The following is a 24,254-nucleotide window of genomic DNA, read 5'->3' on the forward strand; positions in this document are numbered from 1 at the left end:
ATTTTATTACGGTTCGGTTCGGTTTTTTTTGTAATACGGTTCGGTTTATACGGTTGGTTATATACGGTTAGCTAAAATTTGTTAAGAAATAAAATTATACGTCACTTTATGCCTTTAAAATCTAAATCATAATATTTTTCAAATATTTAATTTGTGGGACTTAATTTTATACACACACACATATATATAAATATATATATATATATATATATATATAATGTATTGTGTACAAACATGTCATACGAATATAATAATAATAATAATAATAATAATAATAATAAAAATAATATAACTAATTAACCATGTAAATACGAAAAATGCATGAATCAAACAGAGTATATTGTAATAGGAATGATAACAAGTTGTCAACCAGCTCGAATGGACCACTAATCATCTTACGAAAAAATTAAAGAAATATACACATTAAAAAAATAAAAAATCAACTGGTGAGTGGTGAGAAAGAAGAGAAAACGATCGGATTAAAAACTGAGGGTTAATGATGCTAAGTTCCTAAATTTTAATAGGCACATTATACATAAAAATTCTTATACTTAACAATAATATGACCTATTATACATAAAAACCATATACTTAACAATAATATGACCGGGTCGGTTATTCGATTTTTTGGGGGATTAAAACTGAAACTGAAACGAAAAACCAAATTTCATAAATTTTAAAACCATAACCGACCGAAAAACCGAACCATTTAAACCGAATTATTCGGTTCGATCGGTTTTTCCGGTTTTTCAGGTTTTATGCCCACCCTTATGGACCGGACCACACACTCTTTAACCCATCTTTTATCTCTGAATGCCCAGTTTGGACATGGAATCAACCTAACTTGGGCCTTGCTTCAATGTTGGGATAAAAATAAGGGGAAATATCATCTTAATAATTTACAACATAAATAATTTATTAATTGGCATGAAAATTATTGTAAATAGCTTATTTATTTATTTAATGCATTTTTGTTATTGATAATATTACAGTACCCTGTTTTTTTAATAAGAAATAATATATTTTTTTATAATATATTTTGATTAAAGTTCTCATACTTACGCTGCACTAATTCTCATTTTCTTCGTAATTGTTATTGCAAACTTTCATTTACCAAATAAGATAGCCAATTGATCATATGACTCAAATTCTAAAATAATATATCTGAATTTAGTTTACTAACTGTTATTATTAAAGTACGTTTATTTGCGATTTTGATTATGAAAATATTTACAAAATTAAGTATTCTCGATCTAAAATTTATTACTCTCCGTCTTGAAGTTAAGCATACGTTACATATCGCTTTTCTTTGTTTATATATGTCATTCGAATCGGTTTTTTTTTTTTTTTCCACCTATTCGATAATCTCTTTATACAATTAGGTCGAACTTAATAAATACATCGGTTCCTTTCATAAATATATCTGACCTAAATATCAAACTGTCTACACTAGAGAATCTCCCAGAATATTTTTAGGACGAAAATTGCAATTTTGGTTCTATATATTTGATTCCTAATTGTTTTGATTACTAATGTATCTTCTGATTTTGTAATTTTAATATTTTTTCACAGAAAACAGTGATGTTGTACTATACTCATCAGTGCCGCCATCAACAGCACTTCGGAGAAAATTCAAAAATTGCCAAAACAAATGTGACAGATTAAGAATTAAATTTTACAACATAGAAGAACAAAATCGCAAAGATATGTAAAATCAAAATATATTTTTCCCTATTTTTAGGTATATATTACTGTATTAGCTAATCTCATATCGACCATTACTGGATTGCCTAGCTCAATTAGCTTGTTAATTTATAATGTGAAGCTCAAGTTAACTATTATATTTGAGTTATAAAAACAATAAATAAATGAAACTTTGATGTTTCTGAAAATTATAGATTTTTAATCCCAACTGTATAGTAATAATAATAACTCACCGGGAATATTAATTTTCAACTTTTTCCGAAACAAAAACAAATGGGGAGCTATGCATTATATACAGAAGATAAAATATCTAAAAGGGCCAATGGGATTAGATGTGTAACTGAATTTTAATAAAATTGTCGCAAATATTTTCTAGTCGATAATAATTTCGATAGTAACGTTATAATTCCACTCTAGGTATCTCCAACATCTTGCTTTACATGCAAAAATGGGTTGCCATGCATATAATTGTTTCACGTCATATAATTTATGAACTTTACATTATAATTATGGTGGTGCATTTACAAATTGTCGGAACATGAATATCAAGAAATTGATTAATTAAGGGAAATTACAAAGATGTCAAGTGTACAATAGGACGTTGGATGATCCCCGTTTTTCATTTCTCGAGCTATAATATCTTGAAAATTCAAACATGTAGAAAATTTTTTTGGCGAAAAGTTTTTAGATTCTGAAGTCAAAGACTATAGAAAAAAGGAAAATTAAAAATGCGAGACTCAATCGATCGTATACAATCTAAAAAAATAGATAGAATATGATGTGTAGTAAAACTTATGAGTTATGACGTGGTTTAGTGTTATGCAAACTTCTAAAATACGTATTTTACGTATAAAGATTGTTAATTTGAAAGTACATAATTTGTTTAGCTTAATTGTTATTATATGATAAGCAAGAAAAGCTTATGTGACAAGACGATTAGACACATTAATACCATACAAAAATGACTAAAATCGAAAAAAAAAGATCCAAACCGAAACGAATACTAAAATAAGTGTATCTGATGGCCAATACATACATACACACATGATATAGTGGTCCATCAAAATAGTACATGGTCCCAAAAACCTCGAAAGCATACTTACCATTTTTGAATCCCAACACCACCATTTTCACGCACAAATCACCCATGAGTGGGCACTTTCTTTCTATGTAGATCGTACTTTGATACTTAATCCAAGATTCAGGATTTTTTTTTCCTATATTTATTTTATATATATAAATACAAGAAAGACAGTTAACTAACTCCTCGACTTTGCGAAAGTATATATTTTGAATATTTACCTGGCCATTATTCGTTTTTTTTTTAATAAAAAAAAGAGTTCGTTTTTCTATTCGATTCTATAAATTATTAAAAGTGAAAGCAGAAAAGTATGAAAGGACCACAATAGAATCCAACGTAAGTACATAATGTGCAAAAACCTTTGGATTTTTATCGCTTGGGATTTCTTGCACATGCATCATCCATATTCCTTCTTTGATTTTTCTTACGGAGGCAGTTTCAAATAATATATATATATTATTTGTATATCTCACATCTTTTTATTTTTTTAGAATCATATTTTTATTTTTAAATAAATGATAACCCGCGATGTGCTATTATGAAAAACGAAAAAAGAAATAATGTAGAAGAGAAACTAGGCCAAGACATGGCCTTCCTTGAATAACACAACTAAATTGGGCCTTTTGTTACAATAAGGCTTTAAGGGCCAGAGCCAACTTTCTCGTTCCCCACTTTCAAGATGGGCCTTCATTGAGCCTAAAATGTTCTGATTAGGCCCAATTAATCTAAATTCGGAGCGAAGATATTTTTTAATTGTTGTCGTTTCAGGATCCCACTGCTCCAGCGGCCTCCGTGTTCACACGAATTACCAAAATGATGTCAGCCTTGCCGGCGGGGGATTCTCCCCCTCTCTTCTCTCAGCCCCGCCTGCCACCGCCTGCTTCCGTTTACCTATTATCCCCGCTTGGACCGAAATTGTTGCCTCCCACGAATCTTGTCTCGGTGACCAACCAAATTTCCAGCTCACATCGGCTCGTTGTTGCTGCCGCTGGCTCCACTTTGACTGCCAGAATTGTTCCCTTTTTTGCTTCCTTGTTCCCTCGTTTCATTGCATTTAATCTTGACGAAAGTTACTTTGATTCTGTCTCTCATTTTTCTTACTAATTTTGTACGGCCAAGAGATGGGGTGTTCACTCTGGGTGATTTCATGACAAAGAGAGAAGATTTGCATGTTGTATAGCCCGTCACTACTGTCGATCAAGGTTTTTCTCTTCACCTGTTCATAGCAAGGCAAGAATGATCAATTACTTTGGTACTGAAATATGGTTAGGCAAGTACTGAATTGCTGCTTGATAAATTAAATAATATTAGAATAAGGTTATAATGATCGGATTTCTTGATCTTTATGATACCGGACTATGTCTTGCTCTAGTATTTGCCCTATGTTTTAGTGAGGAGAAATGGTTTCATCATCGAACGATTATATTGAAAAGGGAAACTGGAAAAATTTGTATCGAACTCCATATACTTAATTAGAATTATGTGTAGAGCAACTCAAACTAAGAATACGAATCTTGTTAACTTGTGTGTTTCAAAACCATGTTGATCAGAATAGATGGAGTCATGGACCATTTTCATGGAGGCAGGGAGAGATGATCTAATTAGAAGATCTCAATAAGTTTACTGATGCAGTGACAAATATGCCAGTAAAAGAGCTGATTAGCACTTTGCCCTGTGCTGGAAAGCAGCAACACTTCATTGTGTAATGCTGGCTTCTATTGAGAAACACTCCCACTTCTTTATCCCAAATTTGTTTCTTTCTACATGTTTGTGGTATTTTTATCATGTATACCTTTGAAAAAGTCGTAATATATGAATTTAGAAATGTAATATTATAACGAGGCATGACAGAGCCTGTTTGTTATCCAGGTTGGTCTTGTGTCGGACTGCGATTTATTAGCGCTGGACTCTGTCTCAGGTAAATGATATACTTCATTTATAACTTTCATGCTCTACAAATAGATGGCTTCAATTTTTCATCTTCCTTGAATATTTTCCAGCATGCATCTCATCCAACTCATTTTTTGTGACTTTTTGCACTGCAACTTGAAATTATTGGTTAGTTTCTTTTATGGAAAGAGTGAATGTGTGGAACTTTATAAAATTTTAAGTATTTTTTCTCATTAAAATTTTTCTCCTTTTGTTTTATGTGAGTATATCTTGATGTGTTCCTTAGACTTTAGAAATACTGCTTGTATACGCATGCATTCAGTTTGTAACAATAAAGAATTTTCCCACGTTACCATCTGTTACTGGAAGATCGGATACAGACATGTTTCCTGAAGTTGACAGCACTTGGAAAGTATGTATAAATTTGCTTCTTGAATTTATGTATCTTTTTTGTATGTACTGGTGCAGAGGAGTTTGCAAAAAGTTATAAATTAATGCTATCCATGGGAATAAATAGGATAAGAAGAAGCGGAGAAAACTTTATTTTGATTCCATGTTAGTATGTCTAACGAGTTTTTCATTTGTGAGTATATTTTTAAGGCACCCAATCAAGTTCTTGTCTCTGATTGGCTATTGATATCCCCTTATTCCGTACGTACGTGATGTACATACTCACACGGGATGTTGAAAAAAATTTATTTTTAGAATGGTTCCCGTTAAATTCTCGTGTCTCTGATGCTGAAAATCCGTGACATACATTCAATGAATTACAAAAGTTGCTTAGCAAAACCAACGGAAAAGTGGTCGGTTATTTAATGACACCAGCTCCGATGGTGGTTCGTGAAGCCACCAATCTCGAGGATGCTTCAAGGTTGTCGCTTTGTATATAATTTCTTTGATCGTATCATTCAAGTTTTTTTTTCCTTTTTTCCGTATTTAAAGGCTAGATGCCAAAGTGTTACTAATGTATCTTGAATTTATAATCAGATTGCTTCTCCAGACAAAATACCGCGCCTCCTTTCTGTCGTCAATGGCGATGGGAAGCTGGTAATCACCAATACGTCATATTTTTTGTTTGCATGTTATATATTTTTACTTTAAAACTATTATTTAGGAAAAGTTTAATTCCTCTTCTCCTGATTGGCTAATTGTCGCTGTTTTGGAGGTTGGCATCATTACTCTAGGTAAGTTGTGAGAGCTGCTCTGCAATTTAAACAAGATGAAGAAAAGACATGAGCTTTGACATATGCAAAAAACTTGAGGTAATTCTCTCCCCATTTATTAAGTGTTGAGAACTGCACCTATAGAACTCGAGGAAGCAAGATAGGCTCCAAGTTAAACTAACCAACAAAAAATCACTCCTATAATTGTTGTAGCTAATTAATGTTGAGTTCATTTAAATATTGAACCCTTAAGTACGAGTGATTATAATAATATACTTTTTTTTAATACTTGTTTTTTTAAAAGTTGAGCCTTGTGCAACTACATTTGATAGAGACTGTTATTATTTTTTAGTATATTTCCCATAATTTGGCCGGTGGTTGATATGTGTGTGTGTGTATATATATATATATATATTAGTATGAGTGAATTATGTCCAACAACTTCCATTATGTTCAAATATGTTTGCATTTGAATTCAAAATGATTCTTTTTTAATAAATATATTTTATTTCCCTTTTTTAATATATCCTTGCTAATTCTTTTCCCAAAAACCTACTGCCGATTTCACGAGTTTGAACGAACATCAGGCGAGGCAAATGTAAGTTATCCATTTTCTTTTATGGATGGTGAAAGTTGCACATTGTTGGAAGGGGGTAATTTGTGTTGGCTTTCTTGGATAATTTTTTCATCATTAAGCACTGTGTGTGTGCTTGCCGTTAGTATAGGTTTAGCCTTATTTTGTTGGGTTTACTTAGTATTGAATCAATATTAATAATATTGGTTGGAGAGTTATATTTTCTTCCAATATGACTGATTGATCTATATATCTATAATGCGAATGATTTGAGGTTGAGGCACATTACTTTCCAAATCTTAGTATTGTTTGTCAGAAGCGTTGTCCTTATTTCTAATTGCTCAAATTTGTGCTTTCATATTGCAACTTCGGTGGTCTAAATTTGTATGGAATGTTATAAAAGGTCGCATTTCGATAGATGAATTACAATTGGGAGAGAATTTTATTCTAGAATTCAGATAATACTCCTCCTAGGTTGCATTTTGGTTTATGTATTTTAAGCTAAATATTTCAAATTTATGATAACAAATTCATTGATTTATTTGGACAAATTCAGTTGACAATATATTTCAAATTTTAAATAGTTATTTTTTGAGTCATCGTTGTGAATTTCAAACTCATATTTCAAAATCATATTTCAAATCTTTCTCTCAAACACTACTTCAAACATTACTTCAAATCCAAATTCTTCGGTCCAAATGTGATCTTTAGATCATTTGATACGGGCTACGATTTGGAATTTATTTAGATTGAATTCATGCAAGGTGCTTTTGGATTTTAAATAAATAAATAATTCAAATATAATATAGTTGCAATTGAATTAAGTCATTTGAAAATTTGGTTTTGAATTTATTTTCATTGTTAACTTGTGGAAATTCAAATCTATTGTTTATTTATTATAGGAAGATAGATCTGAATTTTTGTTAATTTATGTGAATTGTCTAAACTAAGTTTTTTATAAATCAATAATGTTAGTGTCATAAAATTTTATTAATTTAGAGATGTTTTAATTAATCGATAAATTAATAATTTATTATTTTAAAGAGTTTTTTTTTTTATTTTATTGAGCGAACATAAATTGAATTACATAAAAAAAAAAATCATTGTGTTACATCAATGTATGCGACGTATTCTTTGAATTAATATAAATAAAAATTCATTGTACATATGTATTTATAAAAATAAGTAATTTGTATTAATTGTTTTAATTAATTCAATAATATTTTTTGTATTGACTAATCAAATATAATTTATCGTATAAATAGAACAACAATATAATTAAATTTCATGGAAAACCGATAATAATATTATCTTATTTTATTAAATTTTCTAATTATTTTGTAAGTTTAGAAAATTATTAATTTATAATATTGAAGATATCATAATTGTACACATGGCTCTTAAGTTATTATCTTAAATTATTAATTTAGCACATTGGTCTAAGTGGGTATTTGACTAAATTTAATGAATATGATCATCTCATTTCATTTAATAGCAATTATGAATGACTGTAAATATACCTAATATTTGTGTCATTAAAATTTACAAGTTAGATCACTCATCAAATCAAATTCTTGTATCCAAATTATGGTTGCTCGCGAGTAGCTCGACTCAAGCTCGGTCAAAACTTGAGCTCGAGCTCGATTTGACTGAGCTCGAGCTCGATTTGACTGAGCTCGAGTAGTTCGAGACCATAATTGAGTCGAGCTCGAGTATTATATATATATATATAGCTCGAGTAATTCGATACATTATCAAGTCGGGCTTGAGCTTGAAAATCAATACTCGAATTTTGTCGAGCTCTAATAGTGTGATACTCAGGGCTCGACTCGATTAGATTGCACCTCTAGTCTAAATACAATCATGATGAATTTAAATAATGGTTTAGAACTCCATGCTTTCTCATAATCAATCCAAATGCAGCTTTATAAGATTGTGTTTGGAACTATGTATTTGGATTTGAAAAACAATGTCATTTTAAGCATAAGCATTAGGGTAGAAATTTCTATATTAATAATGTATTTTTCATTTTTTTTAAACAAAAATTAGTATTTTTTTTTCGGAATGTTAAAATTATCAACTCCACATTAAAAAAAGAACTAAAATTTCTTTTTAAAAAATAGATAACATACTAATATTAAAATTTGACAACATGTATTACTAAAATATTAATGTGTATAATACAATACACGAGAGTGGATATAGTATAAAAATTGAAATACCTTACCAATCATTTAACTTATACAATGATTTATGTTGAGAATTTGATATTCATACATTCTTTTTTCCAACTATCCGCACACATATTTAAAAGATTTTGTTTTGTGTTTACTTATTTTTATGATATATCGATTTTTTACATAAAATTTATAGTTTTTTTTAAAATTATTAATCGATTTTTTAATCAGTTCTAATCAGATGACGATTTATTTATTTTCAACCGTTCGCACAAATTTAAAACTTATTATTAATTTATGTGCCCAATGATATTTTTCCAGCTGAGATTGGAAAGCGACTTGTCAAATGAGACTTCATTTCTTTTAATTTTATGAATTGATAAGTTGTTTTCAATAGATTATATAGCAATAAGATAATTAATACATAAAACTGAGCCATTTATTATATATATTTATGGACTATTTATATATACTAATAAACGGTGACATGTGATGTCGACATTTATCTTCGTGTGTATTGAATGAGTTAACATTTTGTATTCCATGTATATATATATATATATATGTATATATATATATAATTTTTCAATTGAAACCACCAACAAGAAATTTCTTAATACGTCTTGCTTCGTTAGTCATCACAGGAATGTTGAAATGTCATCCTCTGATCATTCAAATTTTTGTTTGCCTCCTTTATAAATTATTATTATCTATACACACCTATATATGTCGTGACATGCTCGATGTGTTCTATTTTAAAATTTCAAAAAGAAAGTTCATATACATTGATACCCCATGTATGGACCCATTACCCCTGGCTCATCTCTAGCCCAAATGGAAGACGTCATTGAAGGCCATGTATTCTCCTATAAATATCAGGTTTGAGCGTATGATAATTAATTCAATATCCTCAGTCACTGACTTGAGCGTCGGAGGGGCTACACCAGGACACCCTCCTGGCCCCCTTCTAACGGTCTTCTTCGTGATTTCAGGCTCAGGACCATTTCAAAACCCTGCGTCTGTACTAGTGACGTTTGCCGGAATCGGACCTTATATATATATATATATATATATATATATATATGTATATGTGCGCGTGTGATTTCTGGTTTGCTGTCCTCAACAAATTTCATGAATCCATCCCTTTTTATGTACATATGTATACATTTTGAAAAATAGAAATTATACAAACATCTAAATGTCACTTTAGGATGATGCATCACGCATGGGCTTAATTATTTTCCAAGCCACTCCAGTTAATCAGCTTACCTTATATTGGAAGTTCGACATTAAAAGTTCATTTACTGTTGCAAACTTACACAATAATATATATATATATATATATTTATATTATTTAAATGAAACGAAAATATGCCGACAGACGATTGAGATGTAGCTAATCACACTACACCAAATTGATCTCTATCTTAAATTCTAAATACATACAGAAATATAGACAATCTAAGGAGTTGGCGTGACTTATTTTATAGCACACTATAAGATTTCAATCAACATGAACCGAAATACTATTATAAAAAATATTAACTTGAAATATATTCCTAAGTTCTCGTCTATATATACTTAGGCATAGTTTGGTACATGGGATAAGGGAGAGATTGATAAATAATCCTCTTTATCCCATGTTTGGTACCTTTTTAAAAAGCCCAATATATTATCATGGGCCCTTGATAAATAATTTTTTAGAAGGATAAAATGTCCTTTCTATTAGGTGTGATAATTTTAATTTAATGATAAAATACACTACAAATGATTTAATTGCCCTCAATTTATAAATGATTTTTATAAATCTGTGCTAGTAGGTAGAAATTAAAATCAAATAAATATTTTTATTTATTTTTATATATTATATAATATGATAACTATATAAATGAATTCGAGATAATTATATAAATAATTTTTATAAATATCAATAAAATTATTCGTATCACTCGATTAAATTTAAAAATTGATATTTGACTTGGCTCACAAAATCAATGGCTCGATTATCATAATATATAATATATAAAATTAGATAAAAATAAATAAATCACGCAAGCAAAAAATATGAACTCAAGCAACAACTTTGAAATTATAAAATTTATTATGATAAGGTTAATTTTGTCATTACAATCTAATATATAAATTTAATCACTCTTATTAAAATCATACCAAACCTTAAATATAATATCCTACATCTTATTTATCATTAACTTATCCTTATATTATATATCACATGTTTACCCTATCATGTGTACTAAACTATGCCTTAATATATATGGTCTGCTTAATCATCTTGAGATCTTATAAAACAATGTTCACCGCGGTAGGTCAATTTATTTAGGCATTATTCAATTGAATCTGCGATAAAATATTTTATGATAATAAAGTTGAAACCAGTTTAAAACAAGACCCTAGTTTCTAAATACATATTTATTATTATTATTTTTTGGAAAAACAAATTCATCTGAGATATCTTGAAATTACAATTTGGAAAAATAACTAAATTGGCATCATTTTTTGTCATTTTAAGTAATTAAATTAAATTTAGTTTTTGTCATATTATTTGCTCTTTTATTTATTTTTCACTGAAATCATTTTTTGTTAGAATACTGACGTGTATTATTCCTAATGTGACGTGTTACTATCAAGACCGTAGATCTTGTTGATATGTTTGATATCATACTAACACTTAAAGTAAAAAACAAGCATATAGTAAAAACCAAATTTTGAACCGACAACAAAACTAAAATCAAGTTGTAGAATATTTTTGTATAAAATTCCCATATATTCATTCACTCACATGTTTCACATATTTGACCAGGCTATCTCAATTTAGGGCATTCCTCTATTAATTTACAGTTTTTTTTTACCTTATTTATTTTTTTATGGTGCCATAAAACGTCATTTAAAATAACTAATGTGACTATAAACAAACATTGCTGAAATATCCGATCTAAGAAAAACTAAAATAAAGAAAAAAAAACTGAAAATTAGTTGAATAAAACCGAACTAATAACGGAAGAGATGCAATCGAGATTAACACAAGATTCATATTGAGGAAACATGAAACAAATCCAAAAATCCACTTGCACCCAACTGGAGCTTGCATCGGTAGGGCCATGGCTGTTCCTCCGCCCCCCCTCCATCACTCGGATCCCCACTCCCCCAATCATCATCGACACCTGCCATCACATGCAATATAATATTTTTCACTCGATGCCCTTTTCAAAACATTAATTATTACATTATTAACAATAATTATCACCCACTTCTAACATTGTGGGAATTTATATATTCAAGGAAACTGTTGTATCCAAATTAAAACTACGAGGTGCATGTTAATTGTACCGTCACACGCCCTCTGATAAAACTCTACTACAAATTAACATCAATTAAGACCAACAACAACAAGAAGAATTAAAGAAGAGACATATACGATTACATAATCTATATATAGATATATATCTTGAATTTTTCCAGATCTTCACCAATATTCACCAGATGTGTCTTCAGGCTCTGGCTCTGGCTCCGGCTCCTTGTTCAGATCGATCTCATCTTGGAACAAAGAGGGCTTCAGCGGCTGTTGATTCGTTGCATGTTCCCTCTTGCCGACGCTCTGCAGCGCGTCCACCCTAGCACCGACCTCTGCCGCCACCCTCCTTATGGACTCGGCGGAGAGGTCCTGCAGCCCCCCGGCTGACAGCTCGTCCGGGAAATTCATCTTAGCCGTCGGCCCGCGGAGGTAGTACACAGCCGTGTCGTAGGCCCTCGCCGCCGCCACTGGGGAGCAGTAAGACCCTAGCCAAATCCTCGATCGTTTGTTGGGCTCCCTTATCTCCGCCACCCACTTGCCCCACTTCCGCATCCTTATGCCCTTGTATGGCTTGTCGCTCCTCCTCCGTCCCGCCGCCCTGCTCGCGCTGCCACCCTCCATGTCTGCAAGAAAACCCTCTTCTTGATATCTTGGTAGTACAGGGTCCCGGTTAAATAGGAGAAAGGCTTCAAGAAAAGACAGAAATAGCAACGTGAGGCATGCGAAGAGCTGTGAAATCTGGCGTTGGCTGCGGCTTGAGGATCAAGGTTCTTGTCATCTGGGCGTACAGACACGTTAGTTTATCCTTAAAAGCAAGTTTAATGAGCAAAAACTAGCTTACAAAATGCACCGACACCGCCACAAATCTTCTTCTCTTTCCATCATTTACGCTCTCTCTCTCTCTCCCCTCCTATATATATAGACAGTACACTGCTTGGGGCCTATGTGTATGTATCGGTGTAAGCATCTTTACAACGTCAGCCCTTCTTCTTTTCTTTTTATATGGTAGTTAATCAAGCATTATATTTTATGGATAGGATTTCAGATATTGGAATTCAGTAGGTGAATTAATTTTTTGTATTTATATTAAATTACAAATGAAATATTCTAAAATTATTTATTATTTATTAATGTTTGGCTTGAAGATCAGATAGAGAATTTTCGGGAAATCATTTTTAATTTTTTAATTTTTTTGTAATCTAATATTGGAAGTCAAAACTTGAAACTTATAAAATGAGTAGTGGATCTAATGATTAAGATAAATTAATTTCATTTGAAATAAAATTTTTGTAATACTACAGAATTCATCATCAAATACTTAATCCTCAGAACATCAAAAACTATTTACTTTCTATAATTTTTTGGTTAAGAATTTAGATGAAGGGGGGGTTAGGTCGGTGGTCGGCAAATTGAAAGATACCCTTGTGACTTGACTTGGACTTGCATTTTGTTTATTACACACACACAGGATATATGTACAAATTTATATATAAATATCTTTCATACGATTTAGTTATTACAATAAAATTGGAATACCAATTGACTTGTAAGGGATTTGTAAATTTTAAATATATACATAATTAATAATATGAAAATAAAAAATTAATTTAATCTCAAGTGATAGCTACTTTTTTTTTCTTTTTTTTTTTATGCTGTTGACATGTTCAAAATTCAGAAGTAAGTCCTCCAAACTGGTCTGCCGACTCAGTGGGACTAACTGACGAATGGTTCATGTAAAATTGTGTGGAATTAATTATCCATTTTTTTCTTACCATATTTTATTTTTATTATAATAATTGAATATTAGATATTATGGGGTGGCTTTAATTTGTTGAGGCTCTTAATTTCTTTAAATTACTGTAGGTACTCTAGAAATATAATAAAAATTTTGTATATTAATGTACCATGAAATAAAGAGATATTGTGAAATGATGACATAAAAATATAAAATAGAACGATAATTGTTTTATGAAATAGAGAGGAATTACTGTGTTCTGGACTACAACCATAGATGTACCGAAATCTAGATTATTATTTTTTTTTGCATTTTTTCAATTAATACTATATTTGGTTATTCCTGCTTATTATATGACTTCAAAGAAATATTTGAAATGCATTTCATTTAATAAGTTCATTAGTATAAAATCTTCGTCCACTATAAGCTTGAAAGAGCAACTAAGGAAGATTATTAAAGAGAAATTTATATTTTTGGCATGTTTTCTATTTTTTATTTTGTTGTAGGTCGATTTAAGGTCTAAGTCCACTAATTCGCATTTTCCCTCAGTTTTAGTCATTTACTGGAATAATAATGTGACATCAGAAAACGATGGTGTGTTACTGAAAATTATTGGCTTGACTACGGACATTGCTGGCGTGTTTAATGTCATATCAACATTTCGATGAAAAATGACTAAAAAATGAGGGGAAAAAATGCAACTTAATGGAAATTAACTGAAAACATGATCAAAATTGAAAAACCTATAAATTACAAAATCAGAAATCTATTTTTCTCAATTATTAAATTATTCATTATAATGATTTGGGAAATTATAATTTAAACGAGAATAGTATGGATTGTTCGATGGAAAACAATGGTTTTTATTTTATTTTTGTTTTGTAGGAAACAAGAGTTTCAAAGGAGCACTCTCAGTTAAAACAGGAAGCCGATGTTTAGTAATTATGGCTCGCAATTCATGAACCAATGGCCAATTTTAATTTTGATTAATCATGTATGTGTTAAAAGTCAACATCTAGACTTAAAGGAATCAAATAGTAAGATTAAATGTTGAATATTAAATTGTTACAAATTTTATCCTTGAACAATCATTTGATTTTTTAATTAAATCGTGATTTTCAGCACATTTTTTCAGTTTTCTTTTTTATCCGGCCTCAGTCGTCTGCCACCACAATAATACATTCCTCGAAAGCTGAAATGTAGCCAATCGTAACCAAGCAGACCTAGCACACGGAGCGGTCACAAATATCTGCTCTATCCTCTCAATCCACTCCTCGGCTCGCTCACCAGTCTCAGAACTATCAAATCTCGGCGGAAGATAACTGCTGAACTGTGCCAAAGTCAACTCACCAGGCAATAAAGGCTGATCTGCAGGTGCCTGTCCCATAGGAGGAGGTGGCAATGGATTTATCTGTCCAAATCCACTGTCAACCTCGTCTGTTTCCTCGTGTGGATGTACTTGTTCTCTAGCTGTCATCACTGGAAATCAAATTGTTAATCATAACCTTTAACAATTACAATCCAGTAATCATCATCACACCTTTCGCACGAAAGTACACGCAACTAAAGAACAATCAATCATATCGAGAAATCATCAATAAAAAGTCAAATGCACAGACACACGCAGATAATATCGTCATCCAACTCCCTCATCACAAACCCAACTCCTAACCATCCCAGACATCTAACATATGCTCTGATACCACCAAATGTGACGCCCCAAACCTCGCCACGTAATCATAAAATATGTGACGTCATATGCATAAAATTTTTCTTTTCGACGACGTAATAATATAATGCATATACGACAAAATAGTGCAATCACCACACTATCTACGTCAGTGCAGTAGAAACAGTATAATAAATACATACACACATAACTCAAATAAGACAATAAGCTATACTGTTTCTATCTACTATCAACTACAGGACTGTTTGACTAGACACACGTAGTCCTTCACCACTATCCTGTCTCATGGCATAGTCCTGTAACCTGTCCAACAGAAACAGCCCCCAAAGGGTGAGAATATACAACAATCATCATCGCAATACATAACAGTTATATTAACAACATAATATATAACTGAAATGATAACAGAAATACCCCCTTTGCCGTTTCTGGACAATCAGCCATCAATAACCTCAACAACATCACACTGCAACAATAACATCGACGATACGTCGCACCCCAACTCCGGCGACAGCAATATCGTCGAACGAACAACAACATCGACGATACGTCGCACCCCAACACCGGCGACAGCAATATCGTCGAACGAATAACATCAACGATACGTCGCACCCCAACACCGGCGACAACAATATCGTTGAACGAACAACATCAACGTAACAACATCAACGAGACGTCTCCCAACAACGATAGTCAACAATATCAACAATAACAAACAACAACAAATATAATACCAAATCACCCAATTCCGGTGATTTATCATCGTTCAACACAATAGTATTCATCAATACTAAACAATAACAACATATGCTCGTACGTCAACACGTACCTGATAATCGAGTATATATACAATCTGGCTATCTCTTTGATCATGAGGCTTGTGATGTATCTAAATAATTCAACAATAATTATCAGATCATTGTCACCGTATCAACACAGTTATAACAGCCTCAATATATAACATCAAATAGCCCAACAACAATTAATTCAACAAAATATAAAACTCGATTATAAATTCGTATTGTTCAACAATTTAATATTCCGGTGTATTTAATTCACAATACTACCATCAAATACACCCTAATTAATTAACTTCAAATAATAGGCTATTTTACAACATCCGTCAATTTACGAAAACTTTATATCAACGTGTAGCCTATACTTCATAGACTCCGAATATATAATCAGAATTAATAACAACTGACAAACCACTCTCCAATCTCAGCCCAACGATTAAAAATCCCTAATTATAATAAATTAGGAATAATTCAAAATAACACCACTATAATCTTCTCTATTTCGTTAAAATCATACAATATTCAACAATCTTCAATTTCAGTATGATTTAACAATTTATCAGATTTATTTCAGAAATCTACGAATTTCAAACATCACCAAAACTATAAAATTTATACCTCAAATCGAAGACCTCGTGTCAACGATTTCAGAACTGAAGCCGATTCATCAATTGGATAAACCGATAAGTCGCACGATCGAAAATAAAATTTAAAACTGTATACTATTTTTTTTCTTCTCTGTGAGCCTCGCTTTCTGTTGCTTCTGTGGTGCGCCTCACGTTTTCAATTTTCCCTTTTTTTTTTAAAAAAATATTATATTATATTATATTAACAAAATAAAATAAAATAAAATAATATAATATAATATATAATATTTAACATTTTAACACCGGTATTTCATTTTGGACCCGTCAAACGATCAAATTTTTCAAAACTCAAAACATGCAACTTCTACATCTTTGAGTTTTCTACGTTATATCCAAATTTCAAATAATTTGGACTTCATATGACCAACATATGTCATATTTCATTCTTTAAAAATCATTAATTATTTAGTAATCTCATATTACTAAATCAACAACTTGTGATATTACTTCAGGCATTACAGGTAGCAAAGTCAATGTTCGAATAATATACTCCATTTATTATTTCTTGTCTCGAACTTACAATTGTAAACAAATAATCCTACTCACAATTAATTTTCTCGAAAATAAGAAATAATAATGCATTGGGAACATCCACTCTAATGTATGTAGTTAATGACCTGACTATGTTTGGACTAATGAATTTAGATTTGTAAAAAGAATGTATTTGAAATACTTGTCTTTGAAAAGATTGGTTTTGGGAGTGGATTTGAAATTGAAGCATAAATTGGCTAAAATAAGATATTTCAAATTCTTCATTCTAATTTTGAACCAAATGAATACAATGGATTTGAGATGAAATTCACTCGCATCTTTTATTCCAACGCATTTAGTATATTTTAGTTTGGTATTTATATGAGAGGAAAATATTGAAACTGGTCTTTGGAAGTTTTAACCGTGATCAATCTTCTAACTAATCAAATTTAATTTAGTCTGATAATTTTTCTTCTCAAATTGTTTAAACAAAGTCAAACCACATTGTTTGGATCAGTTTTCAGTCAATTATAGTTGAACAGGTCTCTTGTGAGATGGTCTCACGAATCTTTATATGTGATATGGGTCAACCCTAGTAATATTCTTAGCATAAAAAGTAATACTTTTCATGGATGACCCAAATAAGAGATACGTCTCACAAACTACGACACGTGAGACCGTTTCAAACAAGTTTTTGCCATTATCGTTTGGGTTTATTTTAAAATCAACCAAATCGAAAGATGGTCTGGTTCGAGTATTGGATAAAAATAAACTGAATCAAACCAATTATATTAATATAAAAAATTATGTGATAAAATTTGTTAATTTGGTGTGATTTTTCTTGAGTATAGAAATATTTCATTTGATTTTTAGTTTGCATTCTGTTATAAGTTAGTTTTGTACTAATACAAATATATTCTGATTGGGTATAGAAATATTTCATTTTATTTTCAGTTTTTTTTTTTTTTTTTTGACAAGAGCTTGTAATTTATTCAAATCAAAGGAGAAAAATGTTTACTAGTTTACAAGCTTAGTCAACCAAGTTGGAAACTCACCGTTCACCCAAGTAAATGGTATAGGAGAGGAAGAAGAAAAAGAAGCTAACGCGTTAGCAATTACATTAGCCGATCTTCTAACATGGACAAGATTATCCACTGCTACGCTTTTTATCATCTCTTTGATTTCAGAAATCCATATTCCTTCGTAATCTAGGTAATCCTCCTCACCAACGACTGCTTGCTTTGAGAGAAGGGAGTCAGTTTCTATGGTTACCGAAGTGAGATTCTGTTCCTTGAGTTCTAGAATTCCATATTTGATGGCTAGAAGCTCTGCCCCAAGTACTGACGGTGGTTGGTTGATCTGTCGACCAAAAGCCAAGATGGCCTCCCCGTTAGACCCCCTAACAATACCTGCAATGCCGAATGATTGAGAGTTAAGATTGAAACATGCATCAACATTCAATTTCCAGTGGTTTTCCATATTCAGTTTTTAATCTATTATAAGTGTGCTTTCTAACAATACAATTATATTGATAATTTATTCACTCAAATTCTATCAAATGTCAGATGCTATTTTTTCTTAGTTACAATATCTCATGTACTAATTCATCATGATACTCAAAAATTTAAACTAAATTATTCAAACCAAACCAAATCAAAATTCATGGTATTATTTTGTTTAAAATTTAATAAAACCGATATAATATGGTTTGATTCGAATTTTTATCTAAAACAGAACTAAACCGTAGTTGAACTCCCCCTACCAACTACAACAGGCAATGATCAGCACCCATAAACAATATTAAGAATCACATCAACACCTAGACTCGATCGATAGAAACAAAATTATCAAAATAAGACTTAAATTCGACTAATCAGATTTCCAAAATCACAACTAACAAGCCAAGTTATAGGACCAATTTTGCTATTTTATCTCCAACGAAACATGCGGTTTCTGTACCACACTGCGTATGTTACATCTTGAATCCTCGTTTATTTTGAGATCCAATAATTAATGAGCGTAGTCAGAAACTTTTAATCTGGTGGGCAAAATTTTGTTTCAATTTTTGTCATTATCCCAATATATTTTGTAAAGTTTATCATAGATAAGAAATAATTCATGCAAAATAATTGTCCAATTTGACTAAGAAATACCCAAATAGAAACTATTGAATCAAATTAGTCCAATACTCATTATTTCATCTTCATTCCTATCTTTCCAATACATGTAAGAACATTCTTATAAAATATTCAACTTAATATTAAAAAGATTGAGTAAAAATTAATTAATAATCCCAACACGCAATTAACAATAACATTAATTAATACATCACACCCAAATTTTATCAAACAAACTAATATCTCGAATATTCAATACAAATCGAAAAAAGTTCATATTTGTTAAGAATTTCATTAATTCACTCAATAGTATGTTAATATTTTTAATACTTGGATCATTTAAAAATTATTGGATTAATTATTTTTTACAAAAAATGGCACAAAATTCCCGCAGGACATTAGATCTGCCCTTGCGATAATTCATACTCCATCGAAAGTATCACCGCAAAACCCCATGAAATTAATTTAAGTTATATAAGATTGTAAATATGGGAATCTTCAAGAACAGTGGTTGGCAGTTATATGTAGTATTTAACAGTACCCATGTTGCAGAAAGTTACAGGGAATCAACAAATCTTTTCTAAATAAGATCAGATTCAATTCAATGATTTAGTCCCAACTTTTGAACCCAAATTAAAAGGACATCAAAATCATTAATAAAGTCATTTAGCAAATCCCAATACAATATTAAAACGTGTTTTTTATGTTAATTGTCTTGATTCAAAGAATTTAATATTATTTTAATTTAATGTACATTAATGTTTAATTTCCTCCCCACCACCTTCCCGCAAAAAAAAAAAAAGGTTCAATTTTCTTGCACATACCCGAACCCTCGGGTAGAAGTAAGTTTGAGAATGAGACATGTTGCCGCCCACGTACAACTTCCGATGCAGATAAAGTCAATAGTTGGTGAAGAAATCAATGGTCATGCACTAAATTTAAATACAATGCATAAAATAGAGATGCAATAAAAAAAATCAAAAGGAAATAAGGTCTGCGTATATATAATGATTAAGGTTGTGATTGGATAGATGAATTCGAAAAAATTGATTGTATTTTACTTGATTTGCTACAAAATTGAAGTTAATTTGATCAAGTCATGTTATTGTATATATAGAGAAAATTTTAGGAAACGTGTCCGATTGCGCGTTTTTTTTATAAAATAGCATTCCCCTAAGCCGAAATACAGGAGAGATGGCTATTATTATTTATAAGAAAACACACGTAGTAGAGCCTTTTAAAAAAATTTGCTCCTATTATATGTTGTTAAACTAATAATTAGATCAGGGAGTTGAAATCAAATTGAATCACCTGATCTTTGAAGTGATGATGTAATTTAAAAGGTGATTTCGTTTTCGGATTAAAAAATTTAATGGGTTCTCGTACTAAAATAAAATCCAAGGATAAGATACCTTACTCATGAAAAAGAAATTTGTTTTGAATTTTAAATTCTTTTCCATCTCTGGAAAATACAATTTTTTTTTTTGCTTTAGCACATCAAATTACTTTGCTTTTAGCATAATTTTGAAGCTATGGTGCTCGCTCTATCTTTGAAGATTGTATGTTTTTTATCAGTTGCTTCAACCCGTATTCAAGTAATATACATTTTTATGGTACTGATTAAATATTTGAGGAACATTATTCAGCACGAATTAGATTGTGAAAAGGGTAGGAGCTGAATTAAACAGCACACAAATTTCAATTTATGCCCAAAAACACAGTATTAAACCAGCACACAACATCAAAAGCACCATCTTTCATATCATCAAACACTGTTTAAACCGACTCGCCGTGCTACACTTTCCTTCGCAATCAATGTCGGACACAGTAGATTCAAGAACCTTTACGAGAAACAGCTTTGTAGAAGCTTTGACGGTTTGAAAAAAATAAGTATTCATTTAAATAAGAGGTGGATACTGCTGGGCCTGCTGCCGAACTCTCTCCTTGTACTCGACAGCATCCTGCATGCAGATAGCGAGTGAATAAAACCTAGCCAACACCGAATTCGAAACGCTATATACTCGAAGATAATAAGTAGCTAATAGCGTTCCCAGTGTTAGCCTGCCTATCCTTTCAACTAATTATGATTCTCGCATATTTATATGCTCCAAATGGACTTCATCATTCCTGATGATTATCGACTTCGAAAAATGTTCAAAATAAGTATTATGCACGCAACATGTATAATATAGGTAATGTGTCAGAGAAGCTCTAGTACCTGGATAAACAGTTGGTACCCATCAGTCTGTGCTGGATCAGATGGATTTGGTTGATCCAGCAAATCCTGGACGCCCACCAAAATTTGCTTCACCGTGATGGCAGGTCGCCACCCCTAACCATTAGAAAAAAGTTCAGTTCTGATTTGCAGTACATGAAGTGAACAGTGAGCCAATAATTGTCACAAGGCTAAAACCAACAAAATTGTACATACGCTATCCTCGTTTAGGATTGAGAGGCAAACGGTTCCGGACGGGTATATATTAGGATGAAAAAACCCTGGGGGAAATTTACACTTTGGTGGCTTGCTCGGATAATCTTCACTAAAGTGCATCGTAAGCGGGTAAAAACCTCCTTCCCAATCAGACTGCAAGATTTTTTATAATTAAACACACAAAGAAACAATTCTGCTAGGGACAAGCAAATTAACGACTAGATGGTGACTGCTAGTAACCATCAACTAAGAAATTACGAACATCATTCCATCAAATCAGAAATTTCACTTAGAACTCAACAATCTCAACCTAAAGAGTGGCCAAGAAAATGAATATCCTCTTTTCTCTGGCTTAATTTATCACATAATGATTTTAGTGATACACTTTTGTCAAGTCAAACTCAGGCAAAATGTTACCCTAAAAAATTTGGGCAGTTGAAGCATACTTCAAGATAGATGGAACTTCTCATAATCACGTAGGGACAACTGAAAGTAATGCTTCGTCGGTTTTGATCAAATAAATATTGAACTTCGCATTCCTCGAAAACAAAAAGGTTATATGTATTGAACTTTCTCATTCAATATACTATCATCCATATTTGGATGTAAAAAGAAATCTAGATATCTGGCTTGTTAATATAAAAATTGGCTATAGTAGCATGTAACTGAGACAAACATGCATATAACTGAGATAAACATATCGAACGAAGTCATACCACTATAAGATGACCATACTAATATCTTCAACAGTTCGACTATGTTAATCAAACCAAGTGTTACTATTACAAGGTACACTGTTTATCTTCCATTGGTATCAAGATACACGAGCACTGCATGACCGTTAAGTTGCTCATTCCAGTAAACCGTTAAGCTAACTAAGGTCATAAAAAATCAATGTCTTGCATCCTCATCATATGATGAGCGCGAAAAGAGAAAAAAATATTCCCAAGCCATCACGTAAAGATGGTTTGCCACCAAAAAAGCACAAGGAAACACATAATGCCCTACCCGAACTGAAGTCATAGGAGTTTAGAAGAATAAAGAGAAACAATCTGCTAACCAAAATAATAATATGGGAAAATCAATCCTCTAGGTTATCATGTTTTCTGTTTTTTGTCGTTTAACTAGTCAATGTTAGGTCTAAGTCCTATAACTTTGCTTTTTGTGGGTTTTTAATTTTGTTTAGACAGAGTCGGCGTTTTTGATGTCATGACAGCCCTTGACGCCTGACGGCACCACATGGGCTCTCCTATTTCCGGCACAATAAGACTAAAAACAAATTTAAAAGGCAAAGTCATATACCAAGATCAAGTTTGACAAATTATAGAACGAATCAGAAACACAGGACAACTTATGAAACCAAACGGGACAACCAGATGATAAAGTTGGGTATCATTGTTTTGAGAAGATGATAATCAACATGGCAAAAAATTGCGTGAGACGGTCTCACGGGTCGTATTTTGTGAGACGGATCTCTTATTTGGGTCATCCATGAAAAAGTTATATTTTTTATGCTAAGAGTATTATTTTTTATTTTAAATATCGGTAGGGTTGACTCGTCTAACGGATAAAGATTCGTGAGACCGTCTCACAAGAGACCTACCCAGTCAACAGTTAGCAAGTGCCAGCATCGTATGTAATCACGCTTCTGATGAGTCATGTACATGTATAAAGATATGTTATTTAGACATTAAATCTAGAACTCCAAGGATGCTGAAAACATATCTAATGTTCAAAGAAATGCATCACATGCTGATCAAAATAACATCGGAGGATACCGTAAAATACTTACCCCGGCCTTACCAGGGATTGTGCAGTGCCACACCATCAAATTCACTGTACCATCGGGCAGCATCTCCGGTTTAGCCACAAAACCCTGGAAATCCAAGGCATTTGACACAAAAAAGTGTTCCGAATTAAACAACAAATCGACGAACATGAATAAAATAAAATAAAAACAAAAAACAAGATACGAAAAAAGTCACAATCGAACATGAGGATGATTTTTTCGCCAGGCTTTTCGTTCTTCAGCGAGCCGTCCTCGCGCGATTCCTCCAGACATTGTTCTCGAAAACAGAAGATTACTCTTCAATCTCAACAAAATTCCTTCAGACTACAAAAAGAGTGAGAAAATTGCGAATAGATTTTTGCACTGGATTTGATCTTCGGGGTTCATGTATATATCTGAGAACGGACGGCTGAGATTTGATCCAGCATAAGGGTTGGCAACGTCATGCGACTATTAGAAAGTAAGACCGAAAGCGTTGGATTAGTTTGAATCTTTTCTGGGGACCTTCTCGGGGAAAACTGAAAAGGTGGAAAAGGAAACGCGACTTTTGATCTTTAATTCTGGCGTGAAAAAGGAATTTCGTTAATTATTCTAAAAATTGAACAGTTTTTTTAAAATTTGTTGTATTCTTTGAAAATCCAAAAATATTATATTTTCAAAGAAAGATTTATTGAT

The 24,254-nt window shown here is 31.7% G+C and overlaps 2 protein-coding genes and 2 long non-coding RNA genes across 6 annotated transcripts; 2 read left to right on the top strand and 2 right to left on the bottom strand.

Annotated features, from left to right (window-relative positions):
- Positions 1-3,527: 3,527 nt before the first annotated feature.
- LOC142555140 (uncharacterized) lies at positions 3,528-6,777 on the top strand. Of its 3 annotated transcripts, none has more exons than XR_012822352.1 (4): positions 3,528-3,987; positions 4,336-5,546; positions 5,663-5,722; positions 5,841-6,733. It is a non-coding gene; the product is annotated as an uncharacterized LOC142555140 (long non-coding RNA). The 3 variants fall into 3 exon arrangements; XR_012822354.1 differs by having other exon boundaries at positions 3,528-4,487; positions 4,655-5,546; positions 5,841-6,731; XR_012822348.1 differs by having other exon boundaries at positions 3,528-5,546; positions 5,841-6,777.
- Positions 6,778-11,875: 5,098 nt separating this feature from the next.
- Positions 11,876-12,806, bottom strand: LOC142515742 (ethylene-responsive transcription factor ERF011-like). The gene has a single exon (XM_075619816.1). The coding sequence runs from the start codon at positions 12,521-12,523 to the stop codon at positions 12,074-12,076; it is 450 nt and encodes a 149-aa protein (XP_075475931.1). The 5' UTR covers positions 12,524-12,806; the 3' UTR covers positions 11,876-12,073.
- An 8,169-nt stretch (positions 12,807-20,975) lies between these two features.
- Positions 20,976-23,986, bottom strand: LOC142555237 (SUMO-conjugating enzyme SCE1-like). The gene is made up of 5 exons (XM_075666038.1): positions 23,784-23,986; positions 23,583-23,666; positions 21,791-21,943; positions 21,578-21,691; positions 20,976-21,320 (listed from the first exon to the last, which is right to left on the bottom strand). The coding sequence occupies exons 1-5, from the start codon at positions 23,850-23,852 to the stop codon at positions 21,258-21,260; spliced, it is 483 nt and encodes a 160-aa protein (XP_075522153.1). The 5' UTR covers positions 23,853-23,986; the 3' UTR covers positions 20,976-21,257.
- On the top strand, positions 21,950-22,799 carry LOC142555300 (uncharacterized). Its single transcript, XR_012822383.1, has 2 exons — positions 21,950-22,549; positions 22,580-22,799. It is a non-coding gene; the product is annotated as an uncharacterized LOC142555300 (long non-coding RNA).
- Positions 23,987-24,254: the final 268 nt, after the last annotated feature.

The sequence above is a fragment of the Primulina tabacum genome, chromosome 1 (genome assembly GCF_025594145.1).
Source record: "Primulina tabacum isolate GXHZ01 chromosome 1, ASM2559414v2, whole genome shotgun sequence".
NCBI classification, from domain to species: Eukaryota; Viridiplantae; Streptophyta; class Magnoliopsida; order Lamiales; family Gesneriaceae; genus Primulina; species Primulina tabacum.

Bases quoted from the DNA above. Each gene is read 5' to 3' on its own strand.
- LOC142515742 (XM_075619816.1), bottom strand. From the start codon at position 12,523: ATGGAGGGTGGCAGCGCGAGCAGGGCGGCGGGACGGAGGAGGAGCGAC.
- LOC142555237 (XM_075666038.1), bottom strand. From the start codon at position 23,852: ATGTCTGGAGGAATCGCGCGAGGACGGCTCGCTGAAGAACGAAAAGCC. The intron at 21,692-21,790 runs GTATGTACAATT...TCTAATGGTTAG, and splicing joins CAATCCTAAACGAGGATAGC to GGGTGGCGACCTGCCATCAC. The intron at 21,321-21,577 runs GTACTAGAGCTT...ATCTGCATGCAG, and splicing joins GGTACCAACTGTTTATCCAG to GATGCTGTCGAGTACAAGGA.